The sequence below is a fragment of the Gobius niger genome (genome assembly GCF_951799975.1).
Source record: "Gobius niger genome assembly, chromosome: 20".
In the NCBI taxonomy this organism is placed as follows: Eukaryota; Metazoa; Chordata; class Actinopteri; order Gobiiformes; family Gobiidae; genus Gobius; species Gobius niger.
In genome coordinates, this window is record NC_136871.1 from 11901298 (window position 1) to 11921023 (window position 19726).

A 19726-nucleotide genomic window follows, 5' to 3' on the forward strand; every position below is an offset into this window, starting at 1 on the left:
ATTTATTGGGATTAGGTGACGGGAATCATTCTGCAAGTTAAAGACGAATGCCATTTGAAGACTAGTAACATAAGAAGCAACTTATAATATGTCGGTAGATTTATTACTTAGCTGGGTTGTGTTTTAAGGGGGGAAAGTCCCATCTTGCAAAAGCGCACAGGGTTGGATTTCAAATTGTCCGATGTTACTTGAAGTGCGCATGAACAGCAACACAGCCAACACATTTGAGTCGCAGAACGAGCACGGAGTAAGTCAGATAAGTAGTAACCAACACGAGAGCGGTCTTCCTGCCGTGGACTGAAGTAGGGACGCGAAGAGGACGGCGTTTAACCACTTTTGCATGCGGCGGAGTCAAGGAAGAAACGCCTGAAGTGAGTTACGACAACAAGGACAACATTCTGTGGAGTACATTACACGAGTGGTACTTTAGCAGACGTGAGATGACATCGATAAAGCGGGATAAAAGTGGAGGAACTGGACAATGATTAGAAAGAGTGTAGAAGAGGGGCCGTGGTGATGCCTTTGACTGTCCCACTGGAGCACGGTGGGCGCGCGTGTGCTTCTGTTGAGAGGAATAAAGTTTGTTCTTCCTTGCTTGGATTTGCCGCTGTAAACGCTCCACTGCAGTGAATTTGTTTTATCATTTTGGCAGGGGCGCTCGGAACTCTTCACTATGGCTAAGAAAAGCCACTGGAGCTCCCGAGTGAACGAGTGCGCTGCGGGCAAAGATGCCCGCGGAGAGCTGAACGTAGCGCTGCGCGGCGGCGCGGAGCACGGGGAGTTCGCCTACATCGGCCCGGTGAACAACGCGGAGGTGATTTACCACTACGGGACTGTAGCTGAGGGGGAACTGCTGCTAGAAGTCGAAAACCTTTCTATCTCTGGATTACCGCTCTACGACGTGCACACGGTCATAAGGAACTGCAAAGGTCCCGTCAGGTTAAAAACCGTCAGACAAGGTAAGAGATGATCCAGGCCAGTGGATCTCAAACTTTTCACACCATATAGACCTATGCCTACCACCTCATAACACATTAGGCCAATCACCCCAGGCCTAAACTAGAATTAACTGGATCTAAATAAGGGATAAAACTATGTTTATGTGAGTCAAGCACTTAACATAAGGTATACATTTAGATCCTATGAAATTATATATAGCTTGGAAAGTCTAATAAATGAAAGTAGACGATTGCAGATGGCAGATGACCACCTGAGGAAGCTTGAGTACCTCCAGTGTAGGGCTGAAACAACTAATCGATTAATCGACAACTAATCGATTATTGAAATAGTAGATAACTATTTTAGTAATCAGTCAATCAGTTGTTTTCTTGTAAAGACTCAAATAGAGCAAAAATTACTTGAACAGTTTCTATTTTTTTATGGAAACCTGCTTTGTTTTTAAAGTTAGGGTTTTATACATTGACAATTTCCTAAACATCTGTCTGTGTCTCATCCTACTGGAAAGCAGGATTAGCACTAAGAGCTTCCAAAAACACTCACCTGAAGTTTACTCCATCAACATGTCCTCAAGTGGTGCCACTTAAGAAAAAAATAAAAAATAAAAAAGTCATTTTCATACACCATTCACAGCCAATCGATTACCTAAATAATCATTAGTTGCAGCCCTACCCCAGTGGTAGGCCTACATGTACCACAGTTTGAGAACCACTGATTTTACATAACACATTATCCTCCTTCTTGAAAGACCAGATTCTTCAAAAAGAGTCGCCTAAACATCCCTTTCCCCTAATTGCAGAAAGCATCGAAAGCCAAAGATTCAATTTAGAGTTGTTTTACTCCGTTTGTACGCTCACGCTGACACGTCCTATTAGTGAGATAAATTACAAAATGTTTGGTGACAGTCCATGGCTTTCACTGCATGAGTGCTTGTCTGAAAACATCATAATCCATGAGCGGGACTTATGGCTCTACGTCGTTTGTCCCTGTGAAATACATAAGAAAAGGCCACCTGTCGCGTCAGAGGGCATAACCACAGAGCACTCACACCCTGTTTACACAGCCTGCACTTAACAGCAGACAGAGCCACACAAAACCCAACTCACACACCGTGCCACTGAAGTAGCCACATCCTCTCGGTCGCTGTGCAGCCAGTACTTTTCAGATTACTCCTGCTGTACCTCACTCTCATCAGAGCAGTTTAAAGCTTCCAGGTGTTTATCCTGTAAGAGCAGGTATCCCTCGATAGACTTGATAGGTGGCATTTTTGTCGCGTGTCGTGGGCGCCAACTTCAAGTGTGCTATCCTGCCAGTCTGGTCCGTCGTGTAGTTTGTGGTCTTTTCTCCTTAGCAGATCTGGTATGAGTGACACTGAATCACTGTGACATGCCCCCAATCGGACACCGCCGCAGACTGCCCAGCAACTTCACACAGACACTTCAAGGACATTCTCACAATCATTTCCCAGTCCGTGAAAGCTGGCAGCAACTTTCGCCTGCCTTCAGACAAGCAATTTGTATTTTTGAACCACTTTTACCAGATGGTTTCGAGAAATGTTGCCTATTTTCCCCCACCGCCTCTCAATGAAGGTATCAATTCATGGGCTCAGTTGATGATTTGAGTTTCGCGTTTGTTGTCCTAAAAATAAACAAAGACAGAACTGGCATTGGATGTTAATCTTTTCAGGGAGATGTTTTGTTGGAGTCGTGTTCCTAGAAAGGACAAGCCAAAAGGAAAGATTATGCGTTGAATTACAAATCACAAAATACAAAAATGGCTGAAAGCGACTTATGCTTCGAGGATATTTCAACATTTGCCTTCGTGTTTGCAGATTGTATTCAACAAATTCAGAACAAAAATAAATAGAGTGTTCAGTGTTACTCATAAAGAGTTTGAAAAAGGAAGAAAGCCTTTGTTGAGCTACTTGGACAGGGCTGGAGAGCTACTGGTAGTTCCCGAGCTCCTGGCCGGAGTTTCCCAGTTCACATTTGCAAACAAAATCCCGACAAGGTAAGCCCCGGATTCTGTGACCAAAATTTGATGAAGAACAAACTGAAATGACAAACAGGAAACTTGCATCGGTTTAAAATTAGCTCTTTAGTTATCACTGCCCGCCTGTGTTGACAACATCCTGCCTCTTTACTATCCCCAGTCTGATTTGGAACAATGGCAGGAAAGCTCCCCTTACATGCAGCCATTGAGAGGGTCCCAAAGCTGCTTGTCCTGTTGAGGGATGCTGGCTGTCACCCCATACCTCGGCTTCCGTTTCAGATTTTTTAATAATTCACACTGTCTGGGAATTCCCTCTCCCTAATCAGTCCTAATTGGAAAAATATGCTTCAACAGGGGCCATCTGTAAAAATCCAAGTGACCTAATTCTTGCCAGCACTCGTGCCATTTTCCCGCTCTAATCAAGGGAGATGTGAGGTAAGGTGCTGCTGCAGTGCTTCGGCTCAGTCATGCAGTAGAAAAAGTAAATGTGTTCAGTATCAGTCTTGTACTGTGAGTGGCTGTGGATGGCAATGTCTACTCCGAGTTCATGCATAACCATTACAAGCCATCACGCCTCCATTGAGCTCAGGGGAAAGGCCCACAAGTACCTTTGACCTTACAGTGTTTATTGCTAGATATTGCATATTATAAACTGATAACCAACCACAGTTTGACCTACTAAATCACACAGCGACCTAATCTGTGCATGGTCTTTTAGTCTGTGTATAGTATATTTTTCGGTGGCTATTATCCAAGCAAACAGAGAGAGCTTTCATGGATATATCATGATGTAGTTTTGTGAGAAAGGGCTAACTGGCAGTTTCCAACCACGTTTTAAAATTAATAAAGGTCGCTGATCTTGACTTTTGTTGCATATCTCATGCTCTTTTGTCTGGTCTGTAAAGCTAATTTTGTGTTCATTCATTGTGTCCTAAAACCTCCATGATGTAATGTTAGTCATTTTTCGATTCTTAAGCATTTAAATGGATGATGACATATTTTACTGGCCCGCTCTCCTTGTGTCAACAGCAAATCCCATTCTTTCTCCAACGCACACAGTGTAGCGTGTTTCTTATTGTGACTTGGACAAAAGCTGACCTTCTGCGTTCTGCTGCACTTGCGTATGCTTGAACCCCGTAAAGGTCTCCTACACACCAGAACAAACGCATAAATATAGCTCGGTGTGCTTTTTGGGAATGAGAAATAGCACAGCAGCTCGGAGTTGATGGGATTCCCCAGGATATTTGTGAGAAACGGTCATCTGAGTAGAGAGAGTCGCAGCCACTTTGTTACACATATGGCTGTGGCATATTGGGAAAATGAGAAGTGATTCGGGATACTAAGTGTTGTGGCAATACTCTGCATGGTGAAAGCGCTGTTTAAGGCCTCGGTTTGCACAATTAATCAGAGATGAAACTGCAATCTGAAGTGGTCATGTCGCAAACAACATGCACAACGGGATGGTTTAGAACACACCAAGATAAACATGTACTGAAATGCGGATGATTTTTGTTTATTTCAGACCTTGCTTCCCGAGTTGTTTCTACTAAATCTTAATTAGACTCTACAAACTTCAGTTATTTTATTCCAGTTTGTCGTCATTTAAACACTGTGTCATTATATTACATACTATGAGCAAGCAACTTTTGATCCTGTGGCAGCTTAATGTTAAGGCCCATATACATTTATAGCACTTTGTTACTTTCATTATTATCAGTATGTGTGTGTGTGTGTGTGTGGGGGGGGGGGGGTCATTGCATGTGGAAGTGTTTATTTCATTCCCTCTTTCACAGCAAGAATTTGCACAGTGCTTATTTTCTTAGCCTCACCCACCTTTGTGTTCTCAGACAACAGCCAGGCAGTTTCATATTTTACTCTGTGACCAGAATTTTTTAGATAGAAATTTGCCTGTTCAGGATTGCCACACACCTTTTGAAGAGCCGCAAAATGCATTGTCGATGGGACTGTTGTTGCATCTCAAGAAATACGGAGAGGATTTTAACAAATGGATGTGTAAGACCTTGGCAAATGTCAGCACTCTCCTTTAGCTTGTAGCTGTCATTTGTCAAGATCTCAACGCCACTTTGATTCCTTTTGCCAAACCCTCTTGTTGTGTAGTTTTTCTTGTTCAATCTTACATCACTGCTGTACATCACCATTTATAAATCAACAGCACGCATATTTCGTCCTCTATTCACTTAAAGTACAACGTCTTTGCCGATTCCTTTGGCCTGTGCTGCTGAGTGTGCATAAGATTTGGTCACACCTGACACAGTTAGTTTCGTACTCGCAGCAGCAGCACAGTGGAAATATGCAGGTAATAATGATGGCTCTATGTGATTTGCTTGATAACGTACTTGCTGTGACCTTTTTATGTTTGTGATGCTTATTTGATAATCTGCTAAAGTAATTACTGGATGAAACAGCCTGCACTTGTGTTAGAGGCAGATATTTCTCAAGCCACTTTAAGATAGAAGCAATTCACACATAACTATGCACTATTAGGCTCACCCTTGACTCTAAGGGACAGTACTGTGTAAAATTATGAATAATTTAGTCAACAATTAACATTTGTTTTTAATGTTCGTTTATCAGTACTGTTCTGGACATCTGACACTGAAAAATGTGTATTGGTAGGCCTGTCACGATGACAAAACCTAAAGTTCGATATACTGAGGTAGGAAACTGTTGCAATAAACAATAGATGTTATGATGCACTAACTCTACACTGCGTTCCAAATTATTATGCAAATGACATTTTTCTAAGATTTTCTAAATTGCCAACTCAAATGAGAGTCAGCATAATTTTCAAGTCTTTAGCTGGTAGAGGATCAATTAAATGTGGTGGAAAAAATTTCCTAGTGATAACGGTATTTTTTTCAAAAATAAATATAGTAAAAACCTCAAAATCCACTGTTCCAAATTATTATGCAACTCATCGTTTCAATACATTTTGAAGCTTGTAATTAACTGAAAATGGTCATTTGTTGAATGTGTAGCATTAGGAGGTCATACTTACTGAAATCAAAAGCTATTTCAATCAAAAAAATATTAACAGGTCAAGTTATATTTGACCATAGGAGCCCTTGTGTGATAGCAGCTTCAAAATTCTTATATCCATTAAACTTGTGAGTTTTTGGACAGTTTCTGCTTGGATTTCTTTACAGGATGTCAGAATAGCCTCCCAGAGCTGCTGTTTGGATGAAAACTGCCTCCCACCCTCATAGAAGTTTTTTTTGTTGAGGCTCCAAAGGCTCTCAACAGGGTTGAGGTCAGGGGAGGAGGGGGTCCACATCATGAGTTTCTCTCCTTTTATGCCCATAGCAGCCAGTGATGCAGAGGTATTCTTTACAGCAGGACATGGTGCGTTGTCATGATGAAGAGGATTTTGTTAGGGAAAGCACGGCTCTTCATTTTGTAGCATAGAAGACAGTGGTCAGTCAGAAACTCCACATATTTTTCAAAGGTCATTTTCACACCTTCAGGGATCCTAAAAGGGCCTAAAGGGGCCGACCAGCTCTCTCACCATGATTCTGGCCAAAAACATGTCTCCCCCACCTCTTTACTGACGTCACAGCCTTGTTGGGACATTGTGGTCATTCACCAACTATCCACTACTCCATTGATTTGACCATCCAGGGTTACACAACACTCATCAGTGAACAAGACTGTTTGAAAATGAGTCCTCATGTATTTCTGAGCCACTGCAGCCGTTTCTGTTCATGAGCATTCAATTAACAGTTTAGGGGAGGCCCGGATAGAAGGTTTATGCACAACTGCAGCCTCTGGAGGGTCCTACACCTTGATGTTCGGGAGACTCCAGAGGCACCTAACTGCTTCAAATACCTGTATGCTGCTTTGTAGCATCTGTTCTCCTAATCTGATGTGTTTGTCTGGCAGAAACCGTCCATATTGTGCCTTTATCTGCATAAACCCGAGTGTGTCTGAATCATCCACAAATCTCTTATCTGTACGATGATTACGCTTAATCTTTCATGAAATATCGAAGGTTTTCATACCTAGACCAAGGCATTCAATTATTTCACACTTTTCATCAGCAGAAAGACCCTTTTTCTTAACCATATTGCTTGAAAATGATGATCTGCATAATAAAGTGGAACACCCTTTTTCAGTAGTTTTTCCCTTAACTGGGCTTAACCTGACAACTAATTATCCCAGGTCTCTGAGATTAATGTCAGTGATTCATAGAGCCCCGAGACACCATACCATCCACAAGTTTCATTATTTTTTTATTTATTTTTACCTTTTTGACACAAAAATACAATTTGCATAATAATTTGGAACGCAGTGTAAATCTTAAAAATGACAGTTGTGCTCTGTTCGAAAAGTACTTAATCTTAAAATATCCCACAATGAGCATGACATACATTTGGTAAAAAAAAAGAAAAATGAGAAAAATGGGGAAAAAATGCAAATGAAACCGAAGTGGTGAATGGACTCCGCCATTCACACACTCATTCACACATCAATGTACGCAGACACTGGACGCAAGGTGGGTGAAGTGTCTTGCTCAAGGCCACATGACAGTGTGCACCTGCGGGAGGCTGGATTCGAACCCATGACCTGGCGATCATGATGGCTCACACTTGTATTGTGCTTTACAAGCCTGTATTACCAAGTTTCTGAAAGCGCTACACTGTGCTCATTATTCATTCACACCATACTCAGCGGTGGTAGCCACAGCTGCCCCTTGAGGTAGACTGACCGAAGCAAGGATACCAGTCTGTGCCATCGGCCCGTCCGACCACTCACTCACTACATTCATTCATTCCACCTGTCGCCCAATATTGAGCTCAAATATGTATTGTCTATCTGTCATTTATTGAACGATAAGTCGATATAGTAAATATCGCGACAGCCCTACGTGCTGGCATATTAAATGGCCTAGAATTTCTACAACTGATTTACGTCCTCACTCCTGCACCAATTCAGATCCATTTGTCGCTATTACGTCTGATCACCTCGTTGTCTTTCCAGATTGCTTCCATAAATCTATGCTTGATCTTACGCCTCTAGACACGTGAAGGCTCTCATCTTCTTTCTCCTACCAGCTCCTTTGTTTACCTTAATTACTTTGTGGTGAAGGCCTTAGGCTCTGTTTACAAATCCCATCAATGTACAGCTCGTCGGTGCGCACAAAGCAGTATGAGATGGTTTAGGGAGACCAGATTAAGAGGATTTAGACCACAAGTGTGTCTGTCAGCACAAACTTCTGGGGTGCTCCTGCCTTGGCCGGACAATCATGGCACAATACAACACCAAGCACATCTAATTTTTCTTCTATCGCTGGTTTATCTTTATCTTCTCCGCCCTTTCTCAAATATGTCACCCATTCTTCCCACACTCATTGTTGCCTGACAGTGGGAGTAGCGGCCGCTCGTATTTAGGCCTGCACGGACTATTGTGACTTGGCCCCGTCTCCTTCCTGTTTAAGAGCTATAATGAAAGGACTCCTCCGCGAGCCACTTCACTGAGGTTATGGGTGACAGGGTTTTGGCAGCCATTGTGAAGGGAGATTACCGAAGAATCACATTTTCTGGATTAACCTTTCAGAAGCACCTCTTGTTTTCTGCTTTTAAGGGTGCTCTGACGGTTGGATTAGTGGTTCTGAGCTACGTCTTGGGTTGGAATACCACAACCATTGCGCACAGTTCTGCTTTTTTAAGTGCTAATATTCAGATTACTTGGCCTGTTTTTCTTTTTCATTACAAAATATTGCCTCAGACAATATCTCAAACAATGTGACTGAGCATACCATTTTGTAATGCTGATGCAATACAATTGTCCTTCATTTAAATTATCGAACAAGTCAACCTTATTTTCAGATGTTTGAACTCGAGAAGTATTTTCACCACTTAAATTTGAGAAATGCTTTAGGACTCTGCATTGTGCTTCTACTTGAGTAAACGTAGCATTGCTCTCTTGAGTAAATATTCTGGCTTCTCTCTTGAGCAAAAAGTGGGTGAAGTAAAGGTGTGTGAATACTTTCCGGATGCACTGTATCTTGAATATAAAGTTGGATATGTTGAAAGTTTGTTAGAGCTCGCCACCATTTTTACATACGGAGATATGTTCTTACTGCTCAGTCACGCACAACGACCAAAGATGTTAGCATTTAGCCTCTCCCAGCATATTCCTATAGCTCTTAAATACAGTTTAGATTTAAATACAGTTACGTAAAAAGTTACACGATCCAAGTATAGTTACACAAAATTAAACATGGTTTTCTAAGCGGTCAAAAACGGGTACACCCCAGTTTGGAGCTATAAGAATATGCTGGGAGAGGCTAAAGGCTAACAACATCTTTGGTCTATTTGCGTGACTGAGCGCACACACTCTTGTAAGACAGTTACGCATCAACTCGTCTAAGCTCAGGTAGGAACATATCTCGCATGTAAAAACGGTGGCCTATTCCTTTAAGCTCTAACATACAAACTCCACTAAGACTCTGAGCCGTCCAGCTTTGAGAGAAAAACGAGACACCGTGCCTCTGTGCAACCGTATATCTTCAATATTGTTAGTGGAAGTGTGTTTAACCGTGTGTCTTGCCCATGGAAGTTTTTTTTTCTTCAATGGTCCTCAGAAGAAGCTTTAATTGAGCCTCCTGTGGCTCTCAGGGGGTCTCCATGACACAAAATAACTATTGTAATATCCGATAATGACAGAGGGGGACCCGGCTCTGCCATTAGCTCTGCAGGTGGTCTCTCAGTGCTGATGGACCCACAGTGGCTGAGCAGCTGAGGCCTTGTATGACTGGTCTCTGCCTGTGGGAGATCTTGTGTCAGCTGTTATTGTTTGCAATGCACGGATAAGCCGGCCACTCACTGCAGCAGCCTGATCCGCTCTATTGTTACTCACAATTAGTTGGACCACACACACAACTTTTTAGTATCTGATCAATACCAATGCTTGCGGGTTCAACCTTTTGCTGCCTGGGCTAAAATGTAAAGGAGACTGTTTAGATGCCAGAATAGATGCTAGGGTTGCTGTTGGCTGGAGCCCGTCTCAGCAACTGTGGGCGTGAGGCGGCCTAGCTCCCTACAGTTTGGGCCACCATGGACGAGCACCATATGACTGCACGATATGAACAAAAGTTGAATATTGCAACAACAATACTGTGTAATATTAAATTTAAACAAAGCATTTTTTCAGCTATTGTATCCTATAAATAATATAAATACATAATATCAGGACCAAAACATGCCTGAAATGGAACTAAGTGAGGAAAATCATGACTTAAACTGAACTGCTCAACATCTTTAAGTTACCGCGTGTTATTGCTTTAGGCTGTGTTTTTAATCCTGTGGCATGTCAATAATATAACAATAATATGCCCATAATGTGCAGCCCTACTCTTCAGCATAATGCACATTTACTGTTCGGGTGACAAATCTTGTGCAGATCGAGCCAGAATGTGCAGATCTGAGCCATGATTTTCAGTCAGCAGTAGCATTGGATTATGCTCAGCTCAGCTCGTAAAGTTCTCTCCGCTCACTAACCCAGCTTTTTTGTCTTTGACAACAGCAACAGATTTACTCCACATGCATAGTACAGGGTGAGGGCTGGCTCTTTTTCAACAACATCTGTGATGTAATTTTGACAGCCCACTGAAATAATCTTAATTAGACAAGCAGAGACTAATTAGCACAGACAGGAGTAGGATTGAGCCTTAATTAAGAGACCACTGGTGTCTATCGTTTCTTAGCTCCTGACAGATGTATGCTGGTGTTGCCTTCTCCAAAACCTTTCCATCCTGTATCATGTTTCACATTTTTGAATGAACTTTAAGTTTTTGTTTTCCTTTTGATTCTATTAAATTAATGGAGCTACTGAGAATAAGGTACAGCCTGACTATGTTTTAGAGCAGGGGTCTCCAACAGGCGGGCCTTCTGTTGGAGACCCCGATGATTCAATCTGGCCCCCGACTTGTAGAGCACAAATTCTTGAGTATGTAAAAAAAAAAGTGTCAAGCCCATTCCTGTATGGAGTTTTGATTTTGTTTTAAGAAATAACCAGAATGCTCCCTTCAGCCAGTAGGGGACAGCTTAAATTAAGAAAAGGAATAATTCCACTCGTGTCCAGCAGAGGGCACTGACATAAGAAGAGATCAGGATATAAACAACACATTATTATCACGTGGTAAATGGATTGGCTGCCCCATGGCGGCTGTGGCTACAATAGTAGCTTACCACCGCCAAGTGCAGAGTGAATATGTAAGGTTACATTCCAGGCTCATATTATTCATTTATGGAAAAAGGTTTCCTCAATAGTATTTTCCCAATCAAAACATGTGTTATTGGAGCTATCGTTTATGGCCCCCGGCAATACACTCCCAATATATTTTGGCCCCCAGCGAAATTTACTTGGAGACGCCTGTTTTAGAGTGATGTAGAGTGAATTTCTGGCCATAGTGAACAACTAGCAACAGCCAGAGGTGTATTATTGTGTGGCCTTGGGCACTGTTTTGTAAGTCATATTTACATACATTATATGTGTAAATTGTTTGCATGTTGTTTGTGTTCGCCCCCATGTGTGTTCCTTCATAATACCATCTGGCCTTACCCTTTTGTAGTTTGAAATAAGAGAGAAGGATATTAAATATGGCAAATCTTGTATTATTGTTTGATGTGTTTTTTCCCTGTTATTCTGTCTGTTCCTCTCATAACAGTACCGGCTCAACCACTAGAACTTCTTGTAAAGTTGTAGTGCCTTTGCTGTGGTGTCTTTGTCTGCTGCTGTGCATATTAACACTAACAGTAAAGCTACATTAGATTTTCCTAAAGGTCATCCACCATTTAATCTCTGCAGCGAGTCACCCCCGTCCCAGCGCTGTATTGGCACGCTCCCCTTTCCCTGCAGATTGAGAGCATGTTCATGAGCGGGAGGAATTCAGTGTTTACTTAGCTGCGCCTGCCTCAGATCACCACACCAGTGTCTCAGGTGTCAGCGCTGGGTCACTGCCACTTATTTCATGTGCTTATACGCTCAGCTGATGTTAAATCTCGACAACGATTTATACTGTGGTACGATTCGAACTACATGAACATTTCCAGGAGTCGCAGCCTTACTGAGAGTAGAGATTTTTTGTTATTTCCAAAGGATATTGTGATTCGTTAGTTCTGACCATCCTGTAATTCTTTCTTGAAATCTACGTAACATCTATTTTTCCAACACCTTTTATTAGCTGGTCTAGATGAAACAAGCGTAGCCTATTATTCTACGCAAAGCTGCTTTTATTTTGACGGATGCGCTGCCAGCTCACTGATTACAGAACAAAGTGTGTCCTTTCTGCCTGATTACGAGCTGAATCTCCTTTGTGCATCATTGTAGCAGTGGTGTGCAACATCAGCAGCATGCCTTTCCTAAATAATCTCTATCTCTCTGATGTTCCTGCTCAACACACCTTGCAGAGAAATGACAGTTCCTTTGCCATTGATCTATTGCACCAATTCGCTTACTACACATAGACAGTAACTTACTTATAAAAAGAAATATCAGCTCATTGGTGCAAATAGTAGGGGGGGGGAATGCAGGCGTACACAGATGTCCCTCCTGTCCTGAAGCTGTACTGGGTCTGCAAAGCTCATAAATTAGACAAGAAATCTAATTTCCCTGCGGGGCTTTTAGACTCCGAGTGCACTAAGACGTGCTGTTTCTTCTCTTGACTTCTTATTCTTCCTGATGTAAATGGGCTGATAAAGGGACAGCGGCTGGATTGTGGCCTAGTTACTTGCTGAGTCACAGGAGAAGAAACTTGCTCTCGTGAGGAAGTCTAGTTTGGGATTGGACTGGAGATCCTCTTTCACTGTTGTGGAAGTGTATTAGTGAAGTGCTTTATCCAGCCAGAGTCAAAGAGGGAGACTCACTTAGTGGACAATGTTATCGCCCAGAGAAGTCCGCGGAGGGAATGCCCGCGATAAGCCGACTACATTTCACTATACTTTGATCGTGAGCTCCTCCAGTGTAGAGAAGGGACTTTTGGTGTTGCTGTGCTTTATTCTTTACTATCTCCTGTGTCACTTCCTCAGTCCATTGTCGGTTTTCTGCTTGATATTTTTAGCCAGAGCTGGCATTTCCTGCTTTTTTATTAACTTCAAAACCCACCAGATAGATAATGCTAACATGCTTTACTATCCGCTGCAGATGTGCTGTTCCAGTACAATATGAATCTTGATTGTGTATTTGCTGAGTAATTATTTGGGGAACATGCGTCACCCCCAGTCCCCCATGTGGACCGGGGTGTTGGGGTCAGTCCAGTCCAGTTGCTGAGTATGAAGAACTCTACTGGACAATGTTTAGACGACTCGACTACACAGATATAACAAAACGATGGGAAAGTCTGCACCTGCCGTCTGGCCAAAAATGACTCAACTTGGACCTTTTGTGATTGAGTGTTTCCAGTTTTCAGAATCTTGATAGGAAATCACTGTTTTGTACTAGTCTTCTCCAGCTCAGTGTTTTGCTAGTCTTTCTCGGTTGTTCATTTCACAACTTATAACCAGAAATATCAAAGTTTAATGAAATTAAAATTGAGTAAGAAATTGCAGGAGTTGCTCAACCTTCGCACATTTACTGACACCGAAACCTGAAAGCGGTAATTACTGTGTGTTTATGACGAAACATATGATGACCCAAACCCTCATGCACGATCATTATGTTCAAGCCAGGCTGGTTCATTGTCCTTTAGGGAGGAATGGTTGGAATCCGACACAGCCAGTCGGGGCAGTTTATCATCTCAACATCTCTGCTTGGGAGGAACAGACCAGACCCCTCCCTTCGCCATGTTTGTGTCACTGTTCACGGCAAATCTATTCCAACTTTTGCATTAGTGCCTTTTGGATTTGTGCCTTTTTGACTTTATAGCACCGGCATCCAAAAGCATTGCATTTCTTTCAAAGTGTAGAGCATTTTCATTTTATTTACGGCTCGCTAAAAGGTTTTATTGTGTGTTTCTATAGCTGGGCCAGTCGAGCAGGTTGGGGTGAAACCGTATAGCTTTCATCATCCGTTGTACCTGACTGTCACAAAACTGGGTGGAGCAAAGTGGCACCTGTGATGATGAATGGAGGAGAACGATTCAGAGAGTATTCCCCAAGTCGTGTGGCTCATACTGCAGCTCTCTTATCTGTTCATTGGTTTATTATTGAGCCCAGTCCCGCCTACGGAAATAATAGTCATCAAAAGCAACATGCCTTTTCGACAGTCATCATCCAGACATTTAAACCACAGATTTGTATTTGTTATCCGATGGGTGACGTCAATATTCTTGTACTTTAGTGGTTACGACAACCAGGGACTATTTTTGTTGGTTTCTTGTCATTGATTGTCATTGGATTTTTGTGGTTCGATACCAATACCGATATGAACAGGGTTGGCATGGCTAATGGCAGATATACAGGCCGATATTATAAGTAATTTAATTTGATGTTTGTATTGTATTGTATTGTATTATCATACTAAAGGTTTCGATCATAAAAATACAGCCGATAGCCGAAATTGAAAATACCCAAATATGTTCAGGCCCTACTGTACAGTCATTTTGCGTATTTTCCAGAAAAAAGCAATCTCAACACAATATCAGACTCTATACTGTATTGGTCACCTCTGCATATATCATGCTAGCCTTCCTTCCACTTTTCCATAGTGTGTAAGCATGACGTCTGAGGTGATTGGTGTCAGGTGACCTTTTGGTTTCCCGGGCAACAGGGTCCTAAATCCTAAGGCGCCAGTCATCTCCAGGGGCTTGGCTGATTACTAAATACAATCTTCCCACACACGCATCCAGACGCAGTGACTTAGAAGGCAGTAGATAAACAGTGGTGGGGAGGAGAGTGCTTAAGTCCCATGATGTTGCAGGCAGATAACTTTGTTTAGCTCCCTCAGTACGGACATACTGCATTCTTGTCATTGCTCTGCCAGACACGAGGTATGTCAGCCCTTCTGTCCCCGTTTGGGCTGAGTATTGTTTAAGTGTTAAATATTATACAAATTTTGTATATATGCAGACAATATTAGGCATATTTGCTATATAAGGCTTACTTCCATAGACCTTGCTCCACTTTCAGGTATTTCAAAGTCATGATGAATGCCTTTTTCCATTCAGCACAGCAGTGAAGTGAAAAATGTGACTCAGTATTAGGCCCTGCATGTGAAGTGGGTTCTCCTCCCGTTGCCAGCACCTTTCCCCCCCACAGGCGTGCCCTCTCAGATAAGCTATAGGCCGCCAGCTCTAGAGCCCCCAGCTTCTACTAATCTATGGCACGCATCGGAGAGGTCAGAGGATTACCGCCGTAAAGTGACTAATGATGTCTTACTTCACCCACTGACTCATTTTTATTCTTAGAAATTAGAAACTTGACTTGAGGAACATTTATTTCAATATCCAATAATAATAATTAAGCTAATACTAATAATAATGATTAAATACATAAGTACATATAATTGGACAAAGACTTAAAAATTGCGATTTGATTGTCACTGCTATGTTCACTAAAACTACTGGCCCACATATGCTCAGCTCTCAGTATTAAAACCACATGTGAATTAATGTATACATAGAAGGCATGGATAGAAATTGCAGTAATATTTCCACTGGAAATGTGTTCTCTGAAGGTCTATATTTCAAAACATTACATTACAGCCTGGTCCCCAGTGCAACACAGAAAAGGAAAATCCTTTGTTCTAAGTCGACAAATGCGACCACAGCTTTTCTTTTGCAGCTTCTGTGTGGTCTAAATACGGCTCTTACTGTTGCTCAAATTTATAGTGTGCCAAAAGGCACAAACAAGGTCATAAAAGTGACTTTGTTTTGCTGCACTAAACATAGACCAGCCTTTCTACAGGCAGTTGGTTGTATCTGTACTATTCAGCAATGAACGTGTATTCAAATTCTCTTTCAGGCCATTCCCTTTCTTTTCCTCATTGTTAATGATTTCTGGGATGGTGGGAATGCAGCTCACCTGGTGAATATGGCTGAACTCGGTGTCAGGATAGATTAACCCCCGCTCTCATCTCACTGTGGACAGCTACACACAGCAGCAAACACACACGCAGCTGCAGACACATGTGTCTGCAGCTGCGTGTGTGTGTGTCTGCTCAGAGCCAGCTGTAGTTGACCGCTCTGAGCCTCCAAGTGTGTTTATGTATAGCAGAAAGTTTGGCTATAATATTGTTATAAAACGATTAATTTATATTACGTAATTGTTAGTCAATAAGACTAGTCTCCGCATTTGATATTCTGAGCTCATGAGTTAAAAAAAATGTCCTCCTGTCCTTAATTCATTCACTATATTGGCCCACACTATATAGGAAACCGGTGGTTAACAACCTTTTTTCCTTGAAGCCCCCCCCTGCACATGCTGTAGTCACATTTGATGTTATATTTTATAACAAATAATAAATATTACATGACCTGACCTGATGACCACAAAGCTCTGGGCCCTCTGCTGTCCCAGGCGCGCCCCAGGTTAGGAACCACTGTAGTAGACTATATAGTCAAGTGTAGTGTTGCCTACTCGCTGCGCGTCATCATGTGCACTGTAGCGTTCAGAGAGGAGTGAGCCCAATGTCAGCAGAATGAGTGACTGCAGCTATTATAAGTTCTACTATATGTCTGGGAATAATGTATTTCTGCAATAAAGACCGACCAAACTCCAGAAACAGTGGAATATTTATGGAAAAAATATCAGTCAGATCTGTTTAATTTCACATGAATTTTACATGATTGCCTTTTTGCCTGAGAGAGGAAGTTTACGATCATTCAACAGCTCAAGCTAAAGGTCAGAGCTACCTTTTTCACTGTAACCATTTCTATTCAAGTAGTTTATTCATGAAAAATGCTTGTGTTGTGTTGCGCCCAGCTGGGTTCTCGTCTGATGGTAGTATCGCAATGCATTGTGGTCTATATTGACCCATCGCTGGTGGAACGGTCACGTGAGGGCTGCGCGCAGTGCCAATTGGCTCAGATATAAAAACAGCCATGACCTATGAAGCTCTTTTTTCTTCAGCTTACAGCCCACTTATGTTTGCATTTGTCTTTTTTAACTAATATCCTTTTGCATACGCATGATCGGCTGTAAGGTTCATAACATTTGAGAAGGTGCTGAGGTTTGAGGTTGCCTGTGTTGGGGCTTGGACATTAGCAGCGTCATGGAGCCTAGAGGAGCTGAGGAAAATGTACACAAGATCTTAAATCTACCATCCCTGGAAACTCATTTAAGCAAACAGAAATCAATCCTTTTCCCCAACACTAAGTCCTCTAACACAGTCCCCACACTCTTAGTTACCAAGTCCCCAGTGGTCCCCAAGCCCATATCAGCAAGCACCCCAATTACATAACATGGCCCATTGTCTCCTTTCTTTGATCCTCTGCTCGCTCTCCTTATCCATATCGTCTGGGCTGTCCTTTGCTGGTCTTGAAACTCTCCTAGGCTAATGTGACCTCTCGGGCATGCCTCCTCCCTCCTCCTCCTCCTAACAGCCCTGGGTGTATAGTTTCCTCTGCATTCCCACACCAAACACTGCCCATGTTGACATTGTTCTGGCAGTATTATCACGGTTTTGTGACATGGGAGCGACTGATCCGTGAATGAGAACGGGGCCAAAGCAAGGCCATGATGACTCGAGCGATTGTGTCGTTGCTATGGTTGGTCGTCTTGTGAACAGTTTTTGGAAAATACACTTTTTGGTTGATGTTGTGCATAGGAAAGAGCCTCCTAGTGGATAATTACTTCATGCTTGGGTGATTGTTTTCCTGATAACAACTGATGAGAGAAGTAGGAGTTGACGTTGACGACTGGCCTGGTTTGATCCAATGAATGCATTTTTAGCAAGTGGTTGATCTTCCTCTGTCTAATTTTCCTGCGATGGGCAGTGCCAGTGAGAACTTCCGGTTTTATTTTGTGTGTGTGTGTGTGTGTGTGATTGAGGTGTGATGGAACTGTTCATTGTTCTAATCGGTTGTGTTTTGGGCAATTATGTTAATGAAATAAAGGTTTGCAGAAGTATAGCAGATGGAATCCCCTGCACGGTCTGCTGGTCAGGCATGTGTTGTAGGCATGCAATCACATGCAAAATAGTGGGCATGTATTTACACTACACCGGACTGCAAAAGAGGTTTAGCAATGGTGTTAAATATGTTGAAGATTGGTACATATTTAATGCCATTTATAATAGCTTTTAAGGAGAAGCTGATACAAAAAATACTGCTGAGTAAATCCATAATGGTTTCCATAATCCAAGGAGCACATAACATGCATAATAAATGTTACAGGCACAAATTTTCCATCATTATTTGTATAGCCTACCTCATAAATGTGCTGCAGGGCGAAACTGACTTAGTGTGCTTACTTTGAACTGACAGGTGCCAGTGACACTGACATACACTACACAACTTGGAGCATATGGAAATATAGACAGAAGCCTCCCCTCCCCCAATGTCCCAAATATTTCTTCCATCCCAGTCTTAATTGGATTAGCTTGAATAGTTTTTAATTAGATTCACTTTATTAAGGCCAGTCTGAAAGAAATGAGACATTCGCACATCCAAAATAATGGCTTACTTTTCAAGTTCTTTTCTAATAAAAAGTTTATATTCATTTCCTTTTCGAAGAGAACCCTCAATGTCCCAGACAAGTGTTAAAGAATTAAGTTTAGTTAAAGAATCGTTGACATATTTGGCCTCTATTGCCGCCCTCTTTCTATATGTTGCCTTTGAACGCATGCTGTAGATTTTTTCACACTGGAGATTTTTTCATTTATATAAAATAAATGATTATTTATTATTTATTGTTCCCTTCAAATCTTCAAAGGGACTCTATGGAGTTTAAAAATGTTAACTATTTTCATCCTCTTACTTTTCATCCTCTTCCAGCCATGTCCTTATGTGTAGAATGAGCCCGGGCCTATTCACCACAACTGCATCATGAGCTTAATATAGAGACTGCAGTTACGCGTAAGACCTGAGGTGGCAGTAGTGAACATAAAATGACCAACTTGCACCTAGTCTCTTTAACTCTTTGCCCTAATATATTGCATATCAAATTCTTAATTGCTACGGGAGTATCTACATTACTTTACATATTCAATGATAAGACATTAACATCTCTCATTGCCACGTACGGTAAAAAAACAAACAAAAAAGGACATTCACATCAGCTTTAGTTTATGCAACCTCATACTGTGATTGGACCTTGAGTCTGTTTAACGTCAGAGACAGCCCTGACTGGCACAGGCCTTCAGACACACCCCGGTCAGACTTGGAGGGGGGGGTTCACTGTTGTAAACTCTCCGATCATAACCACTTCCACATGGGCCACATTCTGAACCTGCTCCTCACCCTGCACACTAGGCCACTCACACACCTCGCATGTGGACAGTGACTAAATCTTTCATGCCAACTTGTTATTGACTTGCATGAATGTGTAAAATAGTTCTCACTTATATTTTGTTTTATGTAACACCATGTCAAAGGTCAGTTTTACACTGTTGAATTATCTGCTATATTATGCCTATACACATTGCTTTGCTGTGCACTTTATTCCTCGGTATGTGCTGGTTGGTTTATTAATCAGTTCGCGTTATACACTCCATCGTTGTGGGAAAAGCTGTTTTCTGAAATGACTGATGATGATGTGCTTTAGGACGAATGATTGTTTTCCAGATGCAAGTGCACAGAAAGAACATGCAAATACAATTCCAAACACTGACAAAAGACGGACTGAGTTCTTGTTTGTGGTTCAACTTTATTGTCCTATGT

General features: G+C 41.9%; 1 protein-coding gene across 3 annotated transcripts in view; it reads left to right on the forward strand.

Moving 5' to 3' along the window:
- The first annotated feature begins 321 nt into the window (after window positions 1-321).
- Window positions 322-19726, forward strand: part of magi1b (membrane associated guanylate kinase, WW and PDZ domain containing 1b) — a 112372-nt gene continuing 92967 nt past the window's right edge. For 2 of the 3 annotated variants that reach the window (XM_079579218.1, XM_079579219.1), the window contains exon 1: window positions 322-959. In XM_079579218.1, the coding sequence (XP_079435344.1) occupies window positions 674-959 (286 nt within the window). In that variant the 5' untranslated portion in view covers window positions 322-673. The remainder of the gene's footprint in view (window positions 960-19726) is intronic. The other variant, XM_079579220.1, reaches the window with a different exon arrangement.